At 37.0% G+C, this 17818-nt stretch overlaps 1 protein-coding gene across 2 annotated transcripts; it reads right to left on the reverse strand.

Moving 5' to 3' along the window:
- Positions 1-1428: 1428 nt before the first annotated feature.
- LOC134863491 (ephrin-B2a-like) lies at positions 1429-10611 on the reverse strand. 2 transcript variants are annotated; one of them, XR_010165667.1, is made up of 6 exons: positions 10377-10611; positions 9370-9653; positions 8070-8162; positions 5419-5529; positions 3924-4489; positions 1429-1451 (listed from the first exon to the last, which is right to left on the reverse strand). XR_010165667.1 is itself a non-coding variant. In XM_063882039.1 (5 exons), the coding sequence occupies exons 1-5, from the start codon at positions 10508-10510 to the stop codon at positions 4122-4124; spliced, it is 990 nt and encodes a 329-aa protein (XP_063738109.1). In that variant the 5' UTR covers positions 10511-10611; the 3' UTR covers positions 3493-4121. The 2 variants fall into 2 exon arrangements, 1 of the variants encoding a protein (XP_063738109.1); XM_063882039.1 differs by lacking the exon at positions 1429-1451 and having other exon boundaries at positions 3493-4489.
- Positions 10612-17818: the final 7207 nt, after the last annotated feature.

Here is a 17818-nt window from a genome sequence, read left to right on the forward strand (position 1 = left end):
TAGGTATATCAGTTGCAAAAGCATGTAGAAGACTTTTTAAATAACTGTTAAAGAATAAGGAAATGCAGTCAGGGACGAACAGCAACACATGCATTAAATCCTGATATTTCATCTTAAAACACCAAGCTGAAAGCATTTGTGATATCCAGGCCTTTATTTAAAATCCAAAACATCCCGTCGGAAGCATCATGCAGCACCACTTTTTTTGCCTCTTTCTTCAAAATGGCTTGCTAGATCCAAGCCCCTCCCACAACAGGAGCCATGAGCCTGGGGGTCCCTGTTTTGTTCTTCCTATGGAAGCCTGACCACCATTGTTTCTGTTTGACCCCGAGGTCAACTGAACTCACCTCGGCCGACCACGGCCTGTTCAGCTGTGAAACTCCACATAGGACAAAAACATCTCACAAGAGCAAGGATCACTTGAGGCGAGGGGGTGGGAGGACACACACACATGCACACAGAACAACGAACATGCTCTGCAATGTTTCACAGTCAGAAGCTCATTCGTGTTACATTGTTTTCGCACAATGCCAGTAAGGCTGCAATTATTTTGCCAATGGATCAATTAAACATTAGGACTATAAAATGTTTGAAAATGGTGACAAATACTCACCCTTGTTTCTCAAAGTCCAAGTAGATGTATTTAAATGTCACGTTTCATTAGTCAGTGACCCGAAGAGATATGTTTTGGTAAAACATTAAACATAACAAAATGGAAATGTCCTTTTTATAATTGGATAGCCAGGACGTTTCCCCTATTTAACAGTAGTGGTTTAAATTGGGCGAGACCCGCTTGTCTATAAAGGAAGCCAATTATAGAAGCTGTTATGAAGTTATCTTTGACACATTTTCTCATTCTTCTCTCAGATATTTTAAATACATCACTTGCCTGAGGGGAAATAGCTTCATGCTGCAGATTAAGAGTGATGCTATCCATGTCAGACATGTAGTTCTTTATTACGAAGTTTATATTATAAAGAGCTGCTGATCACGGGCCAAATAATCAATCATTTCCTTACAATGCACTTTAACTGGTATTTTTTACCTGTTTTATTCCTTTTCATCTTATTTTAGGTTTCATTTCATTTTACAATGAGTGTCTTTTGCTCTTTGTCTCAGATCTTTAGATCTTTTATGTACAGCCCTTTGAATTGATTTTTTGCAGAAATGTGTTTGCTGATCTTACAATGTTTTCCTTTAGTTGTCTTTCAAAGAAAAGAAATTAACTTTAATATTCTGTTTAATGTTAGATATGGAGTCTCCTTGTTTGATGCACAGATGCACAAGTACATGTCCTGAAGATCCTCCAGTCTGGCTTTCTGAGGCAACAGTGTCCCTGGTGGAGAGGAAGCTCATGGAAGCTGACAGGTTGAAAATCTGTGGCATGATGTGGCTGAAGGAGCATGAAACATGTTTACCCATGGATGCCGTTCACAGAACCACAGGAGACACTATGAGACATTTAAATGCTGAGTGTTATAAACATGTATATAAAAACTAATTTCATTACTTTTCCAGATAGCTTGACAGTTTGCAAGTGAGATTATACACATGTTGAACTGCAAAGCTGACACTTCTAACTTCTACAAGAGAGAAGGGTTTTGTACAAAAGCAATCAGAGATATTTATGCTTATGTCATTTTGGATCTTGTGTCTTTTTTGCTCATTCAACCTAATAAGACATTGCAAAAAATGACTCACGGTACTCTTCACTTCAGAATGACAGTCACTATCCCATGAGCACCATTAAGTAGTGATGAGACATGCTCCTCTGAGCAGCATCTACCCACCCAAATGATTCAGAGAACTGTTCTGAATTTAGAATATTTCAACCACCATGTGGTGATGAAAATGTCTAAAGTCTGTTGAACAAAAAGCAGTGGTTACAATTGCTGAATGGGACCATGAAGGTCTTTACATTAAATTCTTGCAAATCTTCTTCTTAATTTGTAAGCCCAAGAAAAGCTGTGAGTTATCCGCAGTCTTTAATTCAAACTTCAATTCTCCCTTACTCTTCTGCTGTGTTTCCATCACTATGCTGTTGCTCTTGTTGGTTGTAAAAGCCAGAATGGCAGAAAGACAGAGCAGACACTGAACAATAGGCTACTAAGTTGTTATGGAGGTGTTTTACTTTTACACCTTTAACAAGTAAATAAGAATATCATCTGATTGTGAGTAATTAACTACCTTTTTTAAACACGGCCCCGTGACTGTTTATTGAACACAGCTAAATAATTTTATATTTAAACATAAGACCTGGAAAAGACAGATTGATCATTCAACAGCATTTAGAACAAAGTTTACACAAAAAGTCTTGTTCAAGTCCTCTCACATAAAGTTTGTTAGAGTGCACGACCAATCCAATTACAAATGTACCAATATAATTAAATAAAAAGCACATATACTGTATGTTGAAGCTGCCATGTTGCAGTGGCAGTGAGGGATACAATTATTTAGCTTGAATACTGACAACATAAACAATCCTACTGTGGAGGAGGTCCTCAGACGTTTCATTTAAATAAAAGTACCACCACTTTATGAATACTCATTCACCACTGGAAAACCAATTGATCCTTATGCTATGACTGCACTGTTTGGTATTGCTCCACCCACACTGCCACTCTCTTCCCTGGAAACAACCTATATAGCCTTTGTTACTTTATTAGCCAGACGCTTGATATTGCTCAGTTGGAAATCTTCAATTCCTCCCTCACATACCTTGTGGATAAAAGAAGTGTTACATTTTGCTACACTGGAGAGGCTCAGATGCATAATGAGGGTCTCCCTGAGGAACTTTTATAAGATTTGGGACCCATTCGTTGAATATGTACGGGGGCTGGACATGCCAGATATCTGCCAGGCAACTGACTGACCAACAGGGATTCATGTTTATGTATACACAATGTTTATTTTTATTTTGTTTATTTTTTTGTTTGTTTATTTTATTGTATTGTATTTTTATTATTTTATTATTTGTATTTATTTATTTATTATTTCTCGATTTACCTATTGACTGATTTCATGTCTTTAGTCTTAGTCCAGGATTATATTCCTAGTCTGCTGTGTTTGTCCTGTCCTGTCTTGTTTTTGTTCACTTAACTTGCACTGTTACTTTGTTACTGATATTTACCAAATGTTATTGTATTGTATATTTGTTTTAATTTAAAAATCTCTCAAACAGATTGTTAAAAAAAAGAATACTCATGCACAAGTTAATGTTCTGCATTTGAAAGAAAATGTATCAGAACAATTTAATTTTGTATTAAAAATTAAAACGATTGCTTTCATTTTGGATTATTTAACTGTGCTTTTTTTTTTTGTTTGATCAATCCATTTTTTCATTTTGGTTTGTAAGGAAAATGTGAGAAATGTCTTACTATTAGCATAAATTCAGTTTGAGTCCTTTAATTCTACATAAGAAAAATATGTATTTCCTTTTTTTATGTTAAAAAAAGGATGAGTTGATAATTCTGCATCTCTTGCTAGCGGCAACTTAAACTAATCAAATAATTGAATAATATTTTGCTTGATTTTTATATACTTTTGGGTAGATAACAAGGCATCATATTTTTTTGTGTTTTCATATGTTGTGTTTGTAAATGTTATTAGCAAAATGTACTCAAAGTATCAAAAGTAATAGTACCCTGAAAAAAGGACCCTATGAGCATTTTAATATATATTCATATTAATTTCCGTTATATTTTTATCTTGTATTTGGCCAAAGTGGAACTTATATAAAGCTCTTTACATACTGATGGGTAGTTATATTAATAAAGATACAATATACTTTATGAGCTCTCTTTTTTGTGAGTAAAATCTAAATCACGGCTGCCATATAAATGTAGTAAGGTAGAAAGCACAATTTTTCCCCCTGTAAAGATTCAAATTGTACCTCAAAATTGTACAGCAGGCTAATAACTTACATCCCACCTGTGGCGTTTGCTGGATGATGTGTTCGTCGCAAAACTTGGACTCTGATTGTCTCTCCTATGTATGACCCCTCATGGGATTTTTCTTCACACCTCCTGTGCAACAAACTTTAAATCTAAAGCAATACAAATGCTTCGTGTCCCAGACAGTTTAGGATCATCAGTCAGAGTCTGGCATTAAAGCAGCAAACATCAGACCTTGTAGTACATGTTGGTGGGAGTCTGGGGCATTATCTCCTGAACTATGTACACAGGGGGCCCGTAGTCCCCACTCACACGCTCATAATGCCGACAGATCATGCTTTCAGAAGCCCGCAGAGGGAAGACCACGTCGCTGGGGTCCGAGCCGTTGTTGTCGCTGCTGATGCTGTCCCGCTTAGCCACAGACAAAGTGTTGAGGGACACGGAGGCAGACTGATGGCTGTCTGGCACACGGTCATGCTGACGTCTCCGGCGCCTCCACAGCACCACCATTAAAATGATGATGATGAGAAGGAGGATTACACCTCCAAAGACGACCCACATTAGCACTGGTGGCCTAGAGCTGGGTTCTGTTGGTTCTGTCGGGAGAGAGGAGAGACAGAAAAAAAGGCTAAACTTAGATTAAAGGGTGAACTTGGGCAACCGATACAACAATTTGAAAACATTTTCTCTCAGTTAATGCCCTGGTGAATCATGATCATTATGTGTCAACATGAAAAACCTCAGGAAAAGCATCAGAGAATATGTTCTGTTCCAGTCGATTAATGAGCCATTATGAGCCATGTTTTCTAAATACAATGTTTATAAATTCACTCACAATGTGAATCTTTTTTTGTAATTTTTTTTGTAAAGATACCATATTGCATAAAAAGCCTTACAATAAACAAAAAGAGCATTTTTGTATACAACAAAAGATTTCATATTCCCCCCATGTCCTCAATTTCTTAAACTCCACTGCATCCTTCCGACCTTTGCATGGCTGTTGCCTGCGACCGGCCTCCTGTCATTTTGTCCCAGGGCAGAGAACCATAAAGAGAACCAAAAAGTTTCCCTGTGCTAATCCTTAGCCTGTTAACTTTCCCTGTAGAGACCAAAGAGTCATGATTAGGGGAGCTTTGGGTACAAGTTGGAGTGTGGAAACAATAAGACTGGGTCCCATATTTTCTAATGAAATAGCTAACAATGTGTTTTACTGAATTGATTTGATTTAAATGTATTATGTCCACAGATTTCACAAGCAAGCAATAATATTAAGATGACACTAAAACGTGTTATTATAACTTAATAGTATTGCTTTCAACTAACCTAATACAGTCACAATATCTGTGATGTTATTTCAATCAAACTGAAACTTTGGAAAGCCAATTGATTTATTGGGCTAAAACTGCCAAAATATAACGATGGTCTAATAATTGTTAAGATCTTAAAGATTTTATGTTTTGAAATGCTTAAAGTACGTACACATGTATACATATTTGCAGACAATATTTTTGTCTTGATTTCATACCATCTTGGATTTTTACATCCTTGTCTTTTGCAGAGGAGTTCTTGGACTTTGGATGTGTGGGTGGGAATCTGATGGGGGACTCCTGGAGGGTTGAATGTTGATCTGAAGAGCCTGGAAAATAAAACAAGACAATTGGAGATAAAATTTCCACTTATGTATTTTTGTGCCATTTAACACTTCTCCAAACTTTCCCCATATGCGGTGTGTAGGAAGGAATGTGTCACGTCAAAAATGTCCTATATAATGAAGTCTGTTGAATCATAAGTGAGGTAAGAGGTTGTTCTGATAATATTACTCTGAAAGGTCATTTGGGTAAAAAAAATGCGTCAGTAGCCTTATTGAACAACAAAACATTGGGTTTTGAGTCACAAAACTCTTTGACAAGACGTACTATTACCCCCCTACATGTTACTCATTACCTAAAACATTGAGATTTTAAATAAAACCATATATATGATAAGCTTATAAAATAAAACATTTTCGATTCAAACTGCTGTTTCCAGCTTTTTTGGCAAAACCCTTTGCAAAAACGGTGTAAAGTTGGGCTCCTTGTCACATTTCAGATGTTGCTGAGTTTTAGCAGTTAAACCAAAAAGACATATACCCTCTCTTCTCACATAATTTTGCTTAAATAATTATTCAAGGCCCAAAATAGGAGAGGTAATTACATATTTTACAAAAAAATTCAATAGAAATCTGTGCAAAGTAAAAAAAAATGTTTTAATTTGTGCTCCTTACACCTCAGATTGATCTTGTGAACCTTTGAAAGAGCAGAACAAACCTGGGAAAAACCAGGGTAGGAATCTGTGTATAAAAAGTTTAAACCAGCCCCCCCCTCAACCCGCTCAAACATCAATGCTGTATACATGTTGATGAATCATTAGAAGCAATCGATTAATTGATCATTTTGTTGATCATACTTCTGTTATTTTACATTTCTACTTTTATTGAGGTGAAGTTCTCAATACTTCTTGAAACACTATTTTGTAAGTCCCTCAAAGACTCTTAGCTTTATTGAAGTAGAATATGACAAAACTAAAGTGTAAGTGGATGACATTAAACATGATCCCTGCAGACAAGTGTGACGACCCTGCGTCCATGTTGTCCCTGTAATGGTGTCTGTCCCTTTAATGATTGTTCCCTTTCTTTCATTAGCGCTGATTGAAGGCACCTGGCTGAGCAGTTAAAGGCCGGAGCCAGAGTCTTGCCAGGTCTCTCTTTTGGCTGAAGGACTCTGGGGAGAGCAGCCTCATTTATGCTTAGGTTTCCCTTTTGTTTTGGTTCGGCATGCAACACCCTGCATCATACCATGTTCACACATCCACATCTACACTACTGATCTTACTGACTAACACACCTCATGATGGTAGGTCTTTGATTTGTTTGCTATAATAAATATATTTTCTTATAACTTTGTCCTTGCCACCGTTTTTTGTTGTGGCCAAGAGCCGGGCCATGACACAAGAGATACAAACAAAACATCATGTAAAAGAATAACTGCAGGAATTCATTTGACATCATAGATTCAGATAGTCTTGTGTTCGCACATCACACTTGAATTAATGTAAACCACATGATTTTATTCTCAGTTTTAAAATACACAACCCGTAAATCCAAATCTAAACAGAAGGCTAGTGACATAATATTAATCTAAACACAAGACCTTAAACTGTATAAAGTCTGTACAGATTAACAAAAGATTACCACTAAATCTGAGTTATTCGTTTTTCTGTTGCTGTTAAAAAGTTTATTTACATCAGTAGCAGACTGTGAACACAACAAGAAAAACGCCCCATATTTCAAGTAACGATGTTGAGAAACACATAAAATGTTTATTTTTCCTCTCAAATTCTTGAATAATTTATATGAATAATACTTCACATTTATGAGGTCAAAGATTGGGATTTGGAGCTTGAACAGAATCAGCTTTTAAAGTTTTTAGCAACACACAGAATCTCTTTAACTCTGATTTTGTGCAGCTAAATAACACCAGAAGATAACTATACATGCTTTTTTCATCATATGCTGCAAATACTTGCCTGATAAAATGAGAAAATCAACAACCTAAACGTTTGTAATGACAGCTAAATAGATACAAAAGCTCCATGTTTCTGGGTCACAGAGTGATTTAAATGCAGGGCATTTATAGTGATGGCAGTTAATATGTTCCATATCTACGTTATTAAATGTTAATGTGTGTTACAAGAGCACAATAATGATACGGCCCACTGGCTATTCTGATGTTAAAACAAGGGAAAGAAAGATTATTGAATGCCACAGTCTGAATGATCGCATGTGGGATAATACTGAAGCCCTAAGCTGCCAGCGCTTCGAGTTAGGGATTTTGAGATAATTCACGCAATCTCTCTGCGAGAGAATGAATAGATCATCAAGACTATCTGAACACTTAATAACACCAGAGAGGTAGTAATAATATTTGCTTTGAACATAACTAGAGTGGAACTATTGTTATTATTACTTTTACTTTGTTTATCAGACTGCTTCGTTTCTCTTTCATTTGCAAACACAGATTTACACACATGCTGGCACACACACACACACACACACACACACACACACACACACACACACACACACACACACACACACACACACACACACACACACACACACACACACAAAGTACTTACTTTGGCCAACTCTCAGCACCAGCTTCATGGATTTGGTTTTACACACCCCTCCATTAGTATTATCCAGTCCCTGCAGAGAGCCTGCAGAGGTGGCTGACATACAGAGAAAGGAGGAGAACATTAGGATTTTTTATTTCATGCAATAATCATAATTCAAGGTATTTAAGAAACACGTAGTACCATTATGATATCTTTGCAGACATTTGAGCCAGTTGCCGAAAGTCGCATCATAGGCAAGAGAATGAAGACACACTGTGATGTTACAGGCAGTGTATAGATAATCACAAGCGTATAAACAAGCACACAACTGATCCTGTTCAACTAAGGCTGCACCAAATGCTAATTATTCATGACTGTTTTATATATTGTCAGAAAATCCCAACAGGCAAAAGATACGTCTTTATATTGCTTGTGTTGTCTGATCAACAGTCCTTAAATAAAATTGGTATGTAATCACTAATGAAAAGCAAAAGCAGCAACTCCTCATATTTAAGAAGCTAGAACCAGAAATGCAGCATTTTCCAATGACGTAAATGATGAACTGATTATCAAAATAGTTGCACATTAATATTCATGTTAAACTGACTACAGGTTGTGAAGAAATATGTTTATATTTTAAACAACATTATCAAATTATCAAATAAATGCATATACAAAACCACACACACTAAGAACTCTAGTTCACCCCATCACATCCACAAACACCCACACACACACAAACACACACACACACACACACACACACACACACACACACACACACACACACACACACACACACACACACACACACACACACACACACACACACACACACACACACACACACACACACACACAGAGTTGTTAGCAGCATTTAGGTCAGATAACAACATCTCACAGTCTACAAGCCACGTTACCATGAAAGCTCCCATCAAATCTGCCTGATGCTGTAAAAGCCTTGTGTGATTTGGGGCATGTAAGCCCTTGGAATCACACTGGTCTGCCAGAGCGAAGTGTGCTGTCAGATCGTGGCGAGGAAGATGAGGCTACATGGTCAGACTTGCTCTCTATCTCATGCATCACTTGCCACTAAGATGCTGGTTTAACCGACAGCGAGCCAATAACGAGGCCACGTTTTTTTGATTCTCACGCAAGCTGACAAACTGAGTGGGGGCTGAGGAGGACAGCTTCCTCTTCTATTTCACCAGAAAAAAGAAACAGTTGTTAGCATTGATTCAATTCCACCTGTAGGAACCAGCAGCTTGTGGCTCTGTGTTACAGATTTTTGAGTGTTCACAGAGGGCACTCAGGGACTTACAGGTGATATAGTAGTCCTTCCCCTTGAAGAATTCCAGGCCCCACAGGTTGGGGCTGAACTCCTGAAACTTGAAGGTGAACTTTACATCCTGGTGAGGTTTGTCACAGTTCAGCAGGGGCGTGTCCGTCTTGTGGATGGTGCAGCTCTCCATCTGACTTCTGGAGACAAGGTACACTCGGTAGAACTCCTCTTTCCCCCCAGAAGAAGCATCTGCCCGGGGACACACGATATCCATCTTATCCCCGATCTGAGGATACAGGACCAGACCCTGACCTGGACTAAATCTGTGTGAGAGAGAAATGGGTTAAAAGATGAAGTGTAAAACAATACAGAGTGAAGCATCTCGGTTGCATTCAACAAGAAATGTTTAATCAACTGCAACACTCAGACACTAAAACCTTTGCAACAGATCAATTAAAAAAGTTTAAAATATGGCCATTACAAGTAAAAAAAAAAAAAAGGTCCAAAGATGACATATTCAAATGATTTGTTTGAGGAACTAGTCAAAACCCCCAAAAATATTATATTGAAAGCTGCACATTTAATTGAGTGAGAGAAAAATGATCATCAACTATTGATACTTGATTAAGCAGTGAAGAAGTAATTAAAACAGATATATGTAACAACATTGCATGTGTTGCTTTTCTTTGTTTTATGTGACGGTACAATTCACTTTTGTTGGGCTATTGAGTATTTTTAAGTCAATCAGTATAAATTGAAGGCAACATCTTGGATTTCAGGACATTAAGAACATTGACAAATTAACTTACACATTATTGGCTAATGAAAATAATTGCAGCCCTATTGGCTGCAATTATTTTTTCTATGTTTTAGAAATGAATGTAAACAATAAATCAATCAACAACATATTTTTAAATTAATTGTTTTACACTATAGCCACTCAAATTACATGTCCAAACGATTGTGTCATGCTACTCCATCAATGAGGTCCCACTACGCAGACAAAGCAGCAGCAGAAAGTTGTTTGAAGCTGCTCGATCACTTACTTTGCATTGGAGCTGCTCCAGTGAATGGACTCCAGTGTGACTGCCCGACATGAGCTAATGATGGCCAGCAGGACCGTGGCACAGCAGCTACATGTGAGTCTCCCCATCACAGTATAACAGCGGCTCGGTATCATAAAGCAGAGTGGAAACGGGACAAACCGTGGTGACTCTGCATGTCTCCGGCGGCTCCAGGTGCGCACACAGGACACATTCCTGAATGAAATCCCACACAGCGGCGAGTTTTCCTCCTGCACTTGTATGAGATTTTCCACATTGTGCGTAATTGCCTAGAAAATCATCCGTGTGACGAATCCATGTATTGAGGACAGAGAGTGTGAGTTGTACTTCAGTCATCAGCTGACTGACCGGTCCGCCCATACACTGGCTGGTTGGCACAGTTTATCTTCACATGCAGATCTGAGTTAAATACCGAGGGCATGGGAAGCTGTATTCATAGTGTACATTGTAGAGGAGGTTGGGTTTATTCCCTCAACGACTTTATTGTAAACTATGAACACTGTGAAACAATTTTTTCTCCACTCCGAAAAGCACTTTTTTTGTTCTCACCTTTTTATTGTCTTATGCACAGTAGGTACAGTGTAGTAATGGCAATGAAAATCTTGGGTCCTGAGCTCCAACAATGCAACATGTTGTATAGGACATAAGACAAATTAAGATAATAAGAAAATACAAATAAAAAAATAGTGCAAAATGAAACAGGATAAATTAGAATAAAACAGTGCAGGTGATGTTGCTGGACCAGTCTACATGTAGTGCAGAGGAAGTTAATATACATGTCAGAAAAATAAATAATCATACAATAAGCCAAGTTATGCAGGGAATGTTGAAAGTGACCAGGTATATGCAGGATTATATGTACATTTAAATATAATTAAACATACAACAACAGAATGTAAGATTAAAGATGAAATATTGTATCCACCTCTCTGAGCTAATAATATCTGATAGAGGTTATTACATTTATATTGTTCTTGTTTTAATACTTTCAGAAGTTTGTCTTCTATGTACTGTAAAGGCATTTCATTCAAATATATCATTTATATAAGTCGCCTTAATTATGAACATCTTATGATATAAGGGAATTATTAGTGACAAAGACTGTGATTTGTGTACTGTGTGTGTTTGTGTGTATCTGGAATCCTACTCTTGCTTGCATTAATGGTTATTACTCATGGTCATTTAATCAGAGTTACATTATATATAATATGTATTGTCTGTAGCTACATGGCTTGACCTGCAAGATAAGTTGGGATGTTGTAAAAGTGAGCCTACGTCAAGTGTTTTTATACAAATTTTAAAAATAATAAAAAACACACGTTAGATGTTAATTCAGTTTTATTTTATTGTTTTCAACTGAAAGGAATATTTATTGTCAGGGATGTCACCATGTGGGGAAGTTCAGAGCAACAGAGTACAGATTTGATTGTTCATGCTCTCTGTGGTCTGCACTGAAGATGTGACAAACTGAAAGACGAGATTGATTCAGAGATCACCCTAAATGAACCTATTGTACCCAGCATGCACAGATTTAGGCAGGGACACATTTACTTCCTCCTATATTGATTTCATTCCTTAATTAAAAGAACAGTTTAAACATCATCCACTGTATCCTGAGCTCAATAATGTTTATGATTTTCTTTATCGATGCATTATAAATAGTCTTTGGATGGATGTGTTGGTATGGGTGGATTTTCTTTATCATCCTGTATATTCTGCATTAAGGGAGCCAAGGCTGTAATCCTCTCATTTTCAGAGACTCTGAACTAATGATAAAGTGGTTTAAAAGATTACATGGGGCTTCTGTCACAAGACTAAAGCAGCACAAATGACGGCTGAACAGAAATGTCTGTGCCTCGGCTGGATGGGGGTTCAAAGTGCCACCCACATCTTTTCTTATTTATAATTTAATGATTTATTTCTTGTTTTTTACATGGACTTCACAAGGCAAACTGGATGCAGATGTAATTTCTGATGCAAACACAAAATTAAACAGAATACACTATAAAAGCAAATTCAGATGTTTGTATTTTATTTTATTTTCACAACTTGCATTCGGCAAAAGCAACAGGCTTACTGTAAAACAAAAACACAATATGACAAAGGCAAATTTATTTATTTATTTAAGTCTGCATATTATTGTGTTAGAAAATTAAGGTTTTTGAACAATTTAAACCATAAATTACACACTAAAGAAAGGAGACCCTGATCTATCTCGCAATCTGAATAAAAGTGAATAGAAATCTGATTCAACTCTAAAAGAAACATATGTTTAACATCATATTGTGAAGGCCTGGCAAAATATTAGCTTTTCATGTTTAAAAAAACGTTTTGACAGTAATGTTACTGTAACATGTCAATGGTTATGTTTTAGCTCTGTCAATATGAGGATCTTCCCACAGAAGAAGCACTTAATCTTTAACTTCAATTGAACAGCAAGGATTTGAAACACATGGTTGGGATTGAGTCAATGAGTGTGGGCTTACCCTCTTTCTGTGTTCATGAGCTCATGGCACACAGTGTCTCACCATGCTGGCTGCTTTTTTGGATGCATAAAGATTATAGGTGTTTTTTAAGAAGCTGTACTATTTCAAAGCAAGACAGTCATTTGTTTATTCTGGGTGAATAGACCCCTTATTATGTTTTAAATGAGCAGAGTTATGCTGTAAACTTGAAATACACACTAAATTTAATAATAAAGGAGGCAGGAAGAAGTCAATCTGCACATGAGTGAAAGTTAAATAAGACACTGTAACAAGTCACAAGTAACTGCTGTACCAGGTCTGTACTTTTTAGATCATGTTGATCTCTAATCTGTTTTGCACCAAATATTTATCAAAGCTTCAAATGTGCAGTACCTCGAGATCTTCACAGCAGGATATTATATTGTGTGTAATTCCATGCATTGTGCCTGTTTTTGCATCATGTTCCTGAGTTTAATGATGACTTCTTACTCCAGGTATACCAGCACCATGTGTAGCATGTCTGGGATGTTGCTCCTTCTGGTTAGTGTTTATGTGAGATCTCCCAGAGTGAAGATAATGCTAATATGTTAGGTGTCTGGTTATAAACAACCCCTATCACGATTAGCATTAACCTCAACATGGGACTAAATTCATCATCCACATTCTCGCCTCACAGTGGGTGCTACTGAGGACATCCTGCAGAGGGGGACAGAGGCACAGATCATTAGTGTGTTTCATTCATAAGTACTCACTACATATGGCACAATCCAGAAGTGAAATATCATTTACACTCAAGTACAACTTTTAGGTAGTATACATGTATTTTTGAATCCCTTGTCTGTATTTTAGTTATGATTTACTTTGTAGATTCAGATTAATATTACAAAATACAGACCACAAATAAATAATGTCAACACATTTTTAAAATAATATAATGCATGTTCTTCTAAACTCAGCTACCTAATAACATTTCTTTACTTCAGTGGAATATCTGAGCACTAAGTGGAAATTGTTGTAACTTTGTGGCTATATGTTGGCAACAGCAAGAGGGAATTAAAGGTAAGCAGGCTGTCATTTAATTAACAAAAACACCCTTTTTACTTTTTGTATTTAATTAGGATTAGGATTGCAATGGCCACATCAATAAGGACCAAAAGCAGTTCTCTCACTATCCTCTAATTTGTTAAGTATGTTTAGACATAATTTGAGTGTTACAATCCCCTGTCATCTAGACATGGTCCGTTTGTTTGGTAACTAGTTTGTAATTAGAAAACAGAAATACATATAGTACATTTCTGTTGAATATGCTTGTGACACTCCAAAGGGTCTGTGAGATTAAACACTTTAAATCAGGTACCTGGACCAGTCTTTAAAGACTGATACAGCCTTGGTGTGAGGCTGCAAACTTTGAATAAAGTGTTTACCATAATCTCTCTTCAGAGACAGGGTTTTCTGTTTTTTTGTGACTCTGGCTGAGAATCAAGATGCCTTTCTGAGCTGAGAGGATGTCAGGAAGTGTGTTTGACTTTGTGTGCGTGTGTTTGTGTGTGAGTGTGTTGTAATGGTAGTAAGGTAGTTACTGACCTGTATTCACTTCCTCTTTTAGCAGCTGGAGTCTCTTTCCTTCTTCTCTGCTTGGCGCCTGTCTCTCTCTCTCTTCTGTTTACTCTCCACTACGTCTCTCTGTCTCTGATTAAACAGTTAGACGATGGCGGGTTTACACGTCTTTATACACTACGCAGGTGACTCATGTGAAATTCCCCCAATCTAACAGAATGACTATTAAAGAGGATATCATGCAACACAGTTTGTCTTTATGTAAATGCTGCCTACAGAATAGAAAATGTTTTCATTTCTTGGATTTAAACAGCTTATTTACAGTAATATCCAAGGGGGATGGCCATTTGATTTTAAGATCTCTTATTAAATGAAAGGTATTGCTGCTTTTAAGCAACATGTGTAAACCCAGAAACTCTTAAAACATATATGCAAGGTTTTTAATGTGATATTCAGAGAGAAGATGAAACAGTTATAGCAATATATAAGTGAAACACTTAATTAGTCAGATTTAACAAACCTTTTCATAGAGTATGAGCTCTGCCTTTGGAGTCAAACCATGTTGGCTCCTCTCACATTTCCCTACTGCCTCAATAAGTTGAATGTATGGTTGATAAAAGGACTTAAAAAGAATTTGAGTTTCCTTACTTTCTCTTAAGATCCAAGATTGAAGTTGTGTCCCTTTACTATACAGTATGTCTTTATATATAATAGTATACAGTATATATAATAGTCATAAGATATTATAGTTTTAGCAGTTACAGCTAGCTCTGAGCAGCTCCTTTGTGCATTGAAGTGTGTTTGCATTGTTCTGGTTTAAGTGTAGGTTAATTTTATTATTTACATTTCTGTTATACTAAAATCTATGGTTCATTCTGCAACCATGCTGGTAGTTCTTTAAGGAGGAAAGACTACTTAAGACACAGCGGGGCTTTGAGCTAAATGCTACCATCATCTTGACATCATGATCACAAACACGATGCAAACATTCTGGTGTTTATGGGAAGTATGGTTTATAGTGTTCACCATCTTTGTTTAGCGTTGTAACATTTGAGAGCTAGAAAATCGTAGTAGTAGTAGACGCTTAGTAGTGTAGGCTAGTAGAAGGAACAGCAGCAGTAATGCCGTTGAAATTACTAGCAGAGGATTTAAAGATTCCTCCTATTCACTGCCATTATAAAATAAGCTGAATATAAGGAAGAAGTATAAGGATTTTGTAGAGATAGAGATAATGATACATCCTCTGGAAACCATGAATATCAGTTTAAAAGTGTATCACCAAATCAAAGAGATATTAAAACATTTCACTGGATAAGAGAAGAAACATAGACCGGCTGGTGGCACTGGATAAAAAAATCAGGGGATCACCAACAACTCATAGATTTCATCATCTCGGACCTTGGATATCTGTACCACATTTGAGAGTTTTCGAGACATTTGGGATATGTCACTGAAAAAAATGCTGCATTTAAATAAAAATAAAAATGTGTTTGTAGTGTGTGCCGGCTGTCTTTGGAGCAGGATATTACATTTTTTAACATATTTTCTATCTGTGATCATTTCATAAAAAATATAAGCTCAAAACTGTATCACATCTTTTTCTTATTTGCATCTTTACTCACACAGTTATACCACAACCTCCTTCTTATAAAGTCACCTGTACAGTCACTTCTGACGCAGGGTCGTGAGATGAATTGGATTTCTGTTTGACAGTTATAGGAGTGTCACCAGCGGGGAATTTGAGAGAGACCCTTTTCCACTGTAATGACTGTGATCTAGCACATCAATCCTGGTTACATTTCTCAGATTACGCCTATAAAATGGTCTAGTTTGCTTATGGTAACCCAGTAACCATGTGCCATACTGCTCAGTTCTTGACCGAAAGGTGCCTCCCCATCTATTCTGAATGTGTGATCCCTGTCATTCTGCACTTATAGCATTATCTGATTGTGACTGTTTCTGCAGACCTCAGTTATTGAACTCATTAAGGTTACTGGTGCCATGTATATCTCATTTCTGTTAGCATGTAAAAGAGGTTACTTATTAGAAAATACAGATCGGCGGTGTTGTATTTGAAGGGAAAATGTTGAAAGTACATGAGGAGGTGGGGGAAGAAACACAGAGGCAGCAGGGACCCTCCCTGAGGTGTACTGGAAATTCACAATGTGTAATATGCCAGCTGGGGAGACTTCAGACACAACCCTCACTTATTCTGTCTGGCTTTCTGTCTCTTTTTTATAGATTACACATTTACGGAGGAAGTTACTTTAAATATCACGCTAAATGTTGAAAGACAGAGAAATAGTGTGTCAGTCTCTTCAAATAGGAACAGACGTCATCTTCTAATGTGAAGAGCAAATCAGATGCTAATCTTCCTTTGAAATTCAGGTGAAGGGGCATTAATTTGTCAGGAAGACCTTTATCACATCAATCATAACCTTGTGTACTTCAATTCTTTTTTGAGCTGCTATTGTGGAAACCAGAAAAATGAAAGTGTGAAAGCAAAATATCTTATGTGTTCTCTGAGCAGAGCTCTATGCTAGTGTTTCCATGTGGGCAGACCAACAGCTGATGTGATCCGATAGTGTTTCCGCTCTTTGTGTTTTGCGTGTGTCTTAAAACTGTGACATGTTTCTGAAATAATAGTTAATTAACACATCATTCCTAACAACTGTTTTGGACCAAAAGTACTGGTTATGTTCACTCCTTAACAGAACTGATAAACACTATGAGTAACAAATCAGAAAGTCTGCCCTGCTTTCACAGCAAAACTTTGGTTTCCCCTATTAAAACCCCTGTTGTTAAAATTAGCAAGTTAAAAGAAAGTGTGGGGGAGCTTCAGTGCTGGAAATACCAGCGCTGGTTATGATTCAATTCCAAAAACGACTTTAAATATAAGCACATTTCTCCTTCTTTTTTATGTGAACTAAAAGTCCACATCAACTCATTCAACTAACCGTAAATAGTAGGAATAGTTATACAATTAAATGTCCCTTTTTTGCTAAATTAATGTATAAAGTATGTCTGTCTGTCTGTCTGTCTGTCTGTCTGTCTGTCTGTCTGTCTGTCTGTCTGTCTGTCTGTCTGTCTGTCTGTCTGTCTGTCTGTCTGTCTGTCTGTCTGTCTGTCTGTCTGTCTGTCTGTCTGTCCGGATGTATGTATGTATGAATGTAATTTCCATTTTCAGATTGTTTGTTCAACTCAAAACGTTTTTTTTTACTTCAGTCACATATTACAAATTAGATAATAAATCATTTTGTAGATTAATTATGAGTCTGCAACACTTTTACCATGGACAGGAACATATCCACAAGTTTGGTGACAGTCAACAATATCAGTGGGAAATGTCACAGATAAAATAGTTTAATACTTCCATACCTGGTCAGGGATTTTATGAATTGA

This window comes from Eleginops maclovinus, chromosome 4 (assembly GCF_036324505.1).
Source record: "Eleginops maclovinus isolate JMC-PN-2008 ecotype Puerto Natales chromosome 4, JC_Emac_rtc_rv5, whole genome shotgun sequence".
NCBI classification, from domain to species: Eukaryota; Metazoa; Chordata; class Actinopteri; order Perciformes; family Eleginopidae; genus Eleginops; species Eleginops maclovinus.

Excerpts from the sequence above, each read along its gene's own strand:
- LOC134863491 (XM_063882039.1), bottom strand. The coding sequence starts at position 10,510 with ATGATACCGAGCCGCTGTTATACTGTGATGGGGAGACTCACATGTAGC. Across the intron at positions 8,163-9,369 it reads GAAGGACTACTATATCACCT|CCACCTCTGCAGGCTCTCTG; the intron begins GTAAGTCCCTGA and ends TCTGTATGTCAG. Across the intron at positions 5,530-8,069 it reads GGTGCTGAGAGTTGGCCAAA|GCTCTTCAGATCAACATTCA; the intron begins GTAAGTACTTTG and ends TTTATTTTCCAG.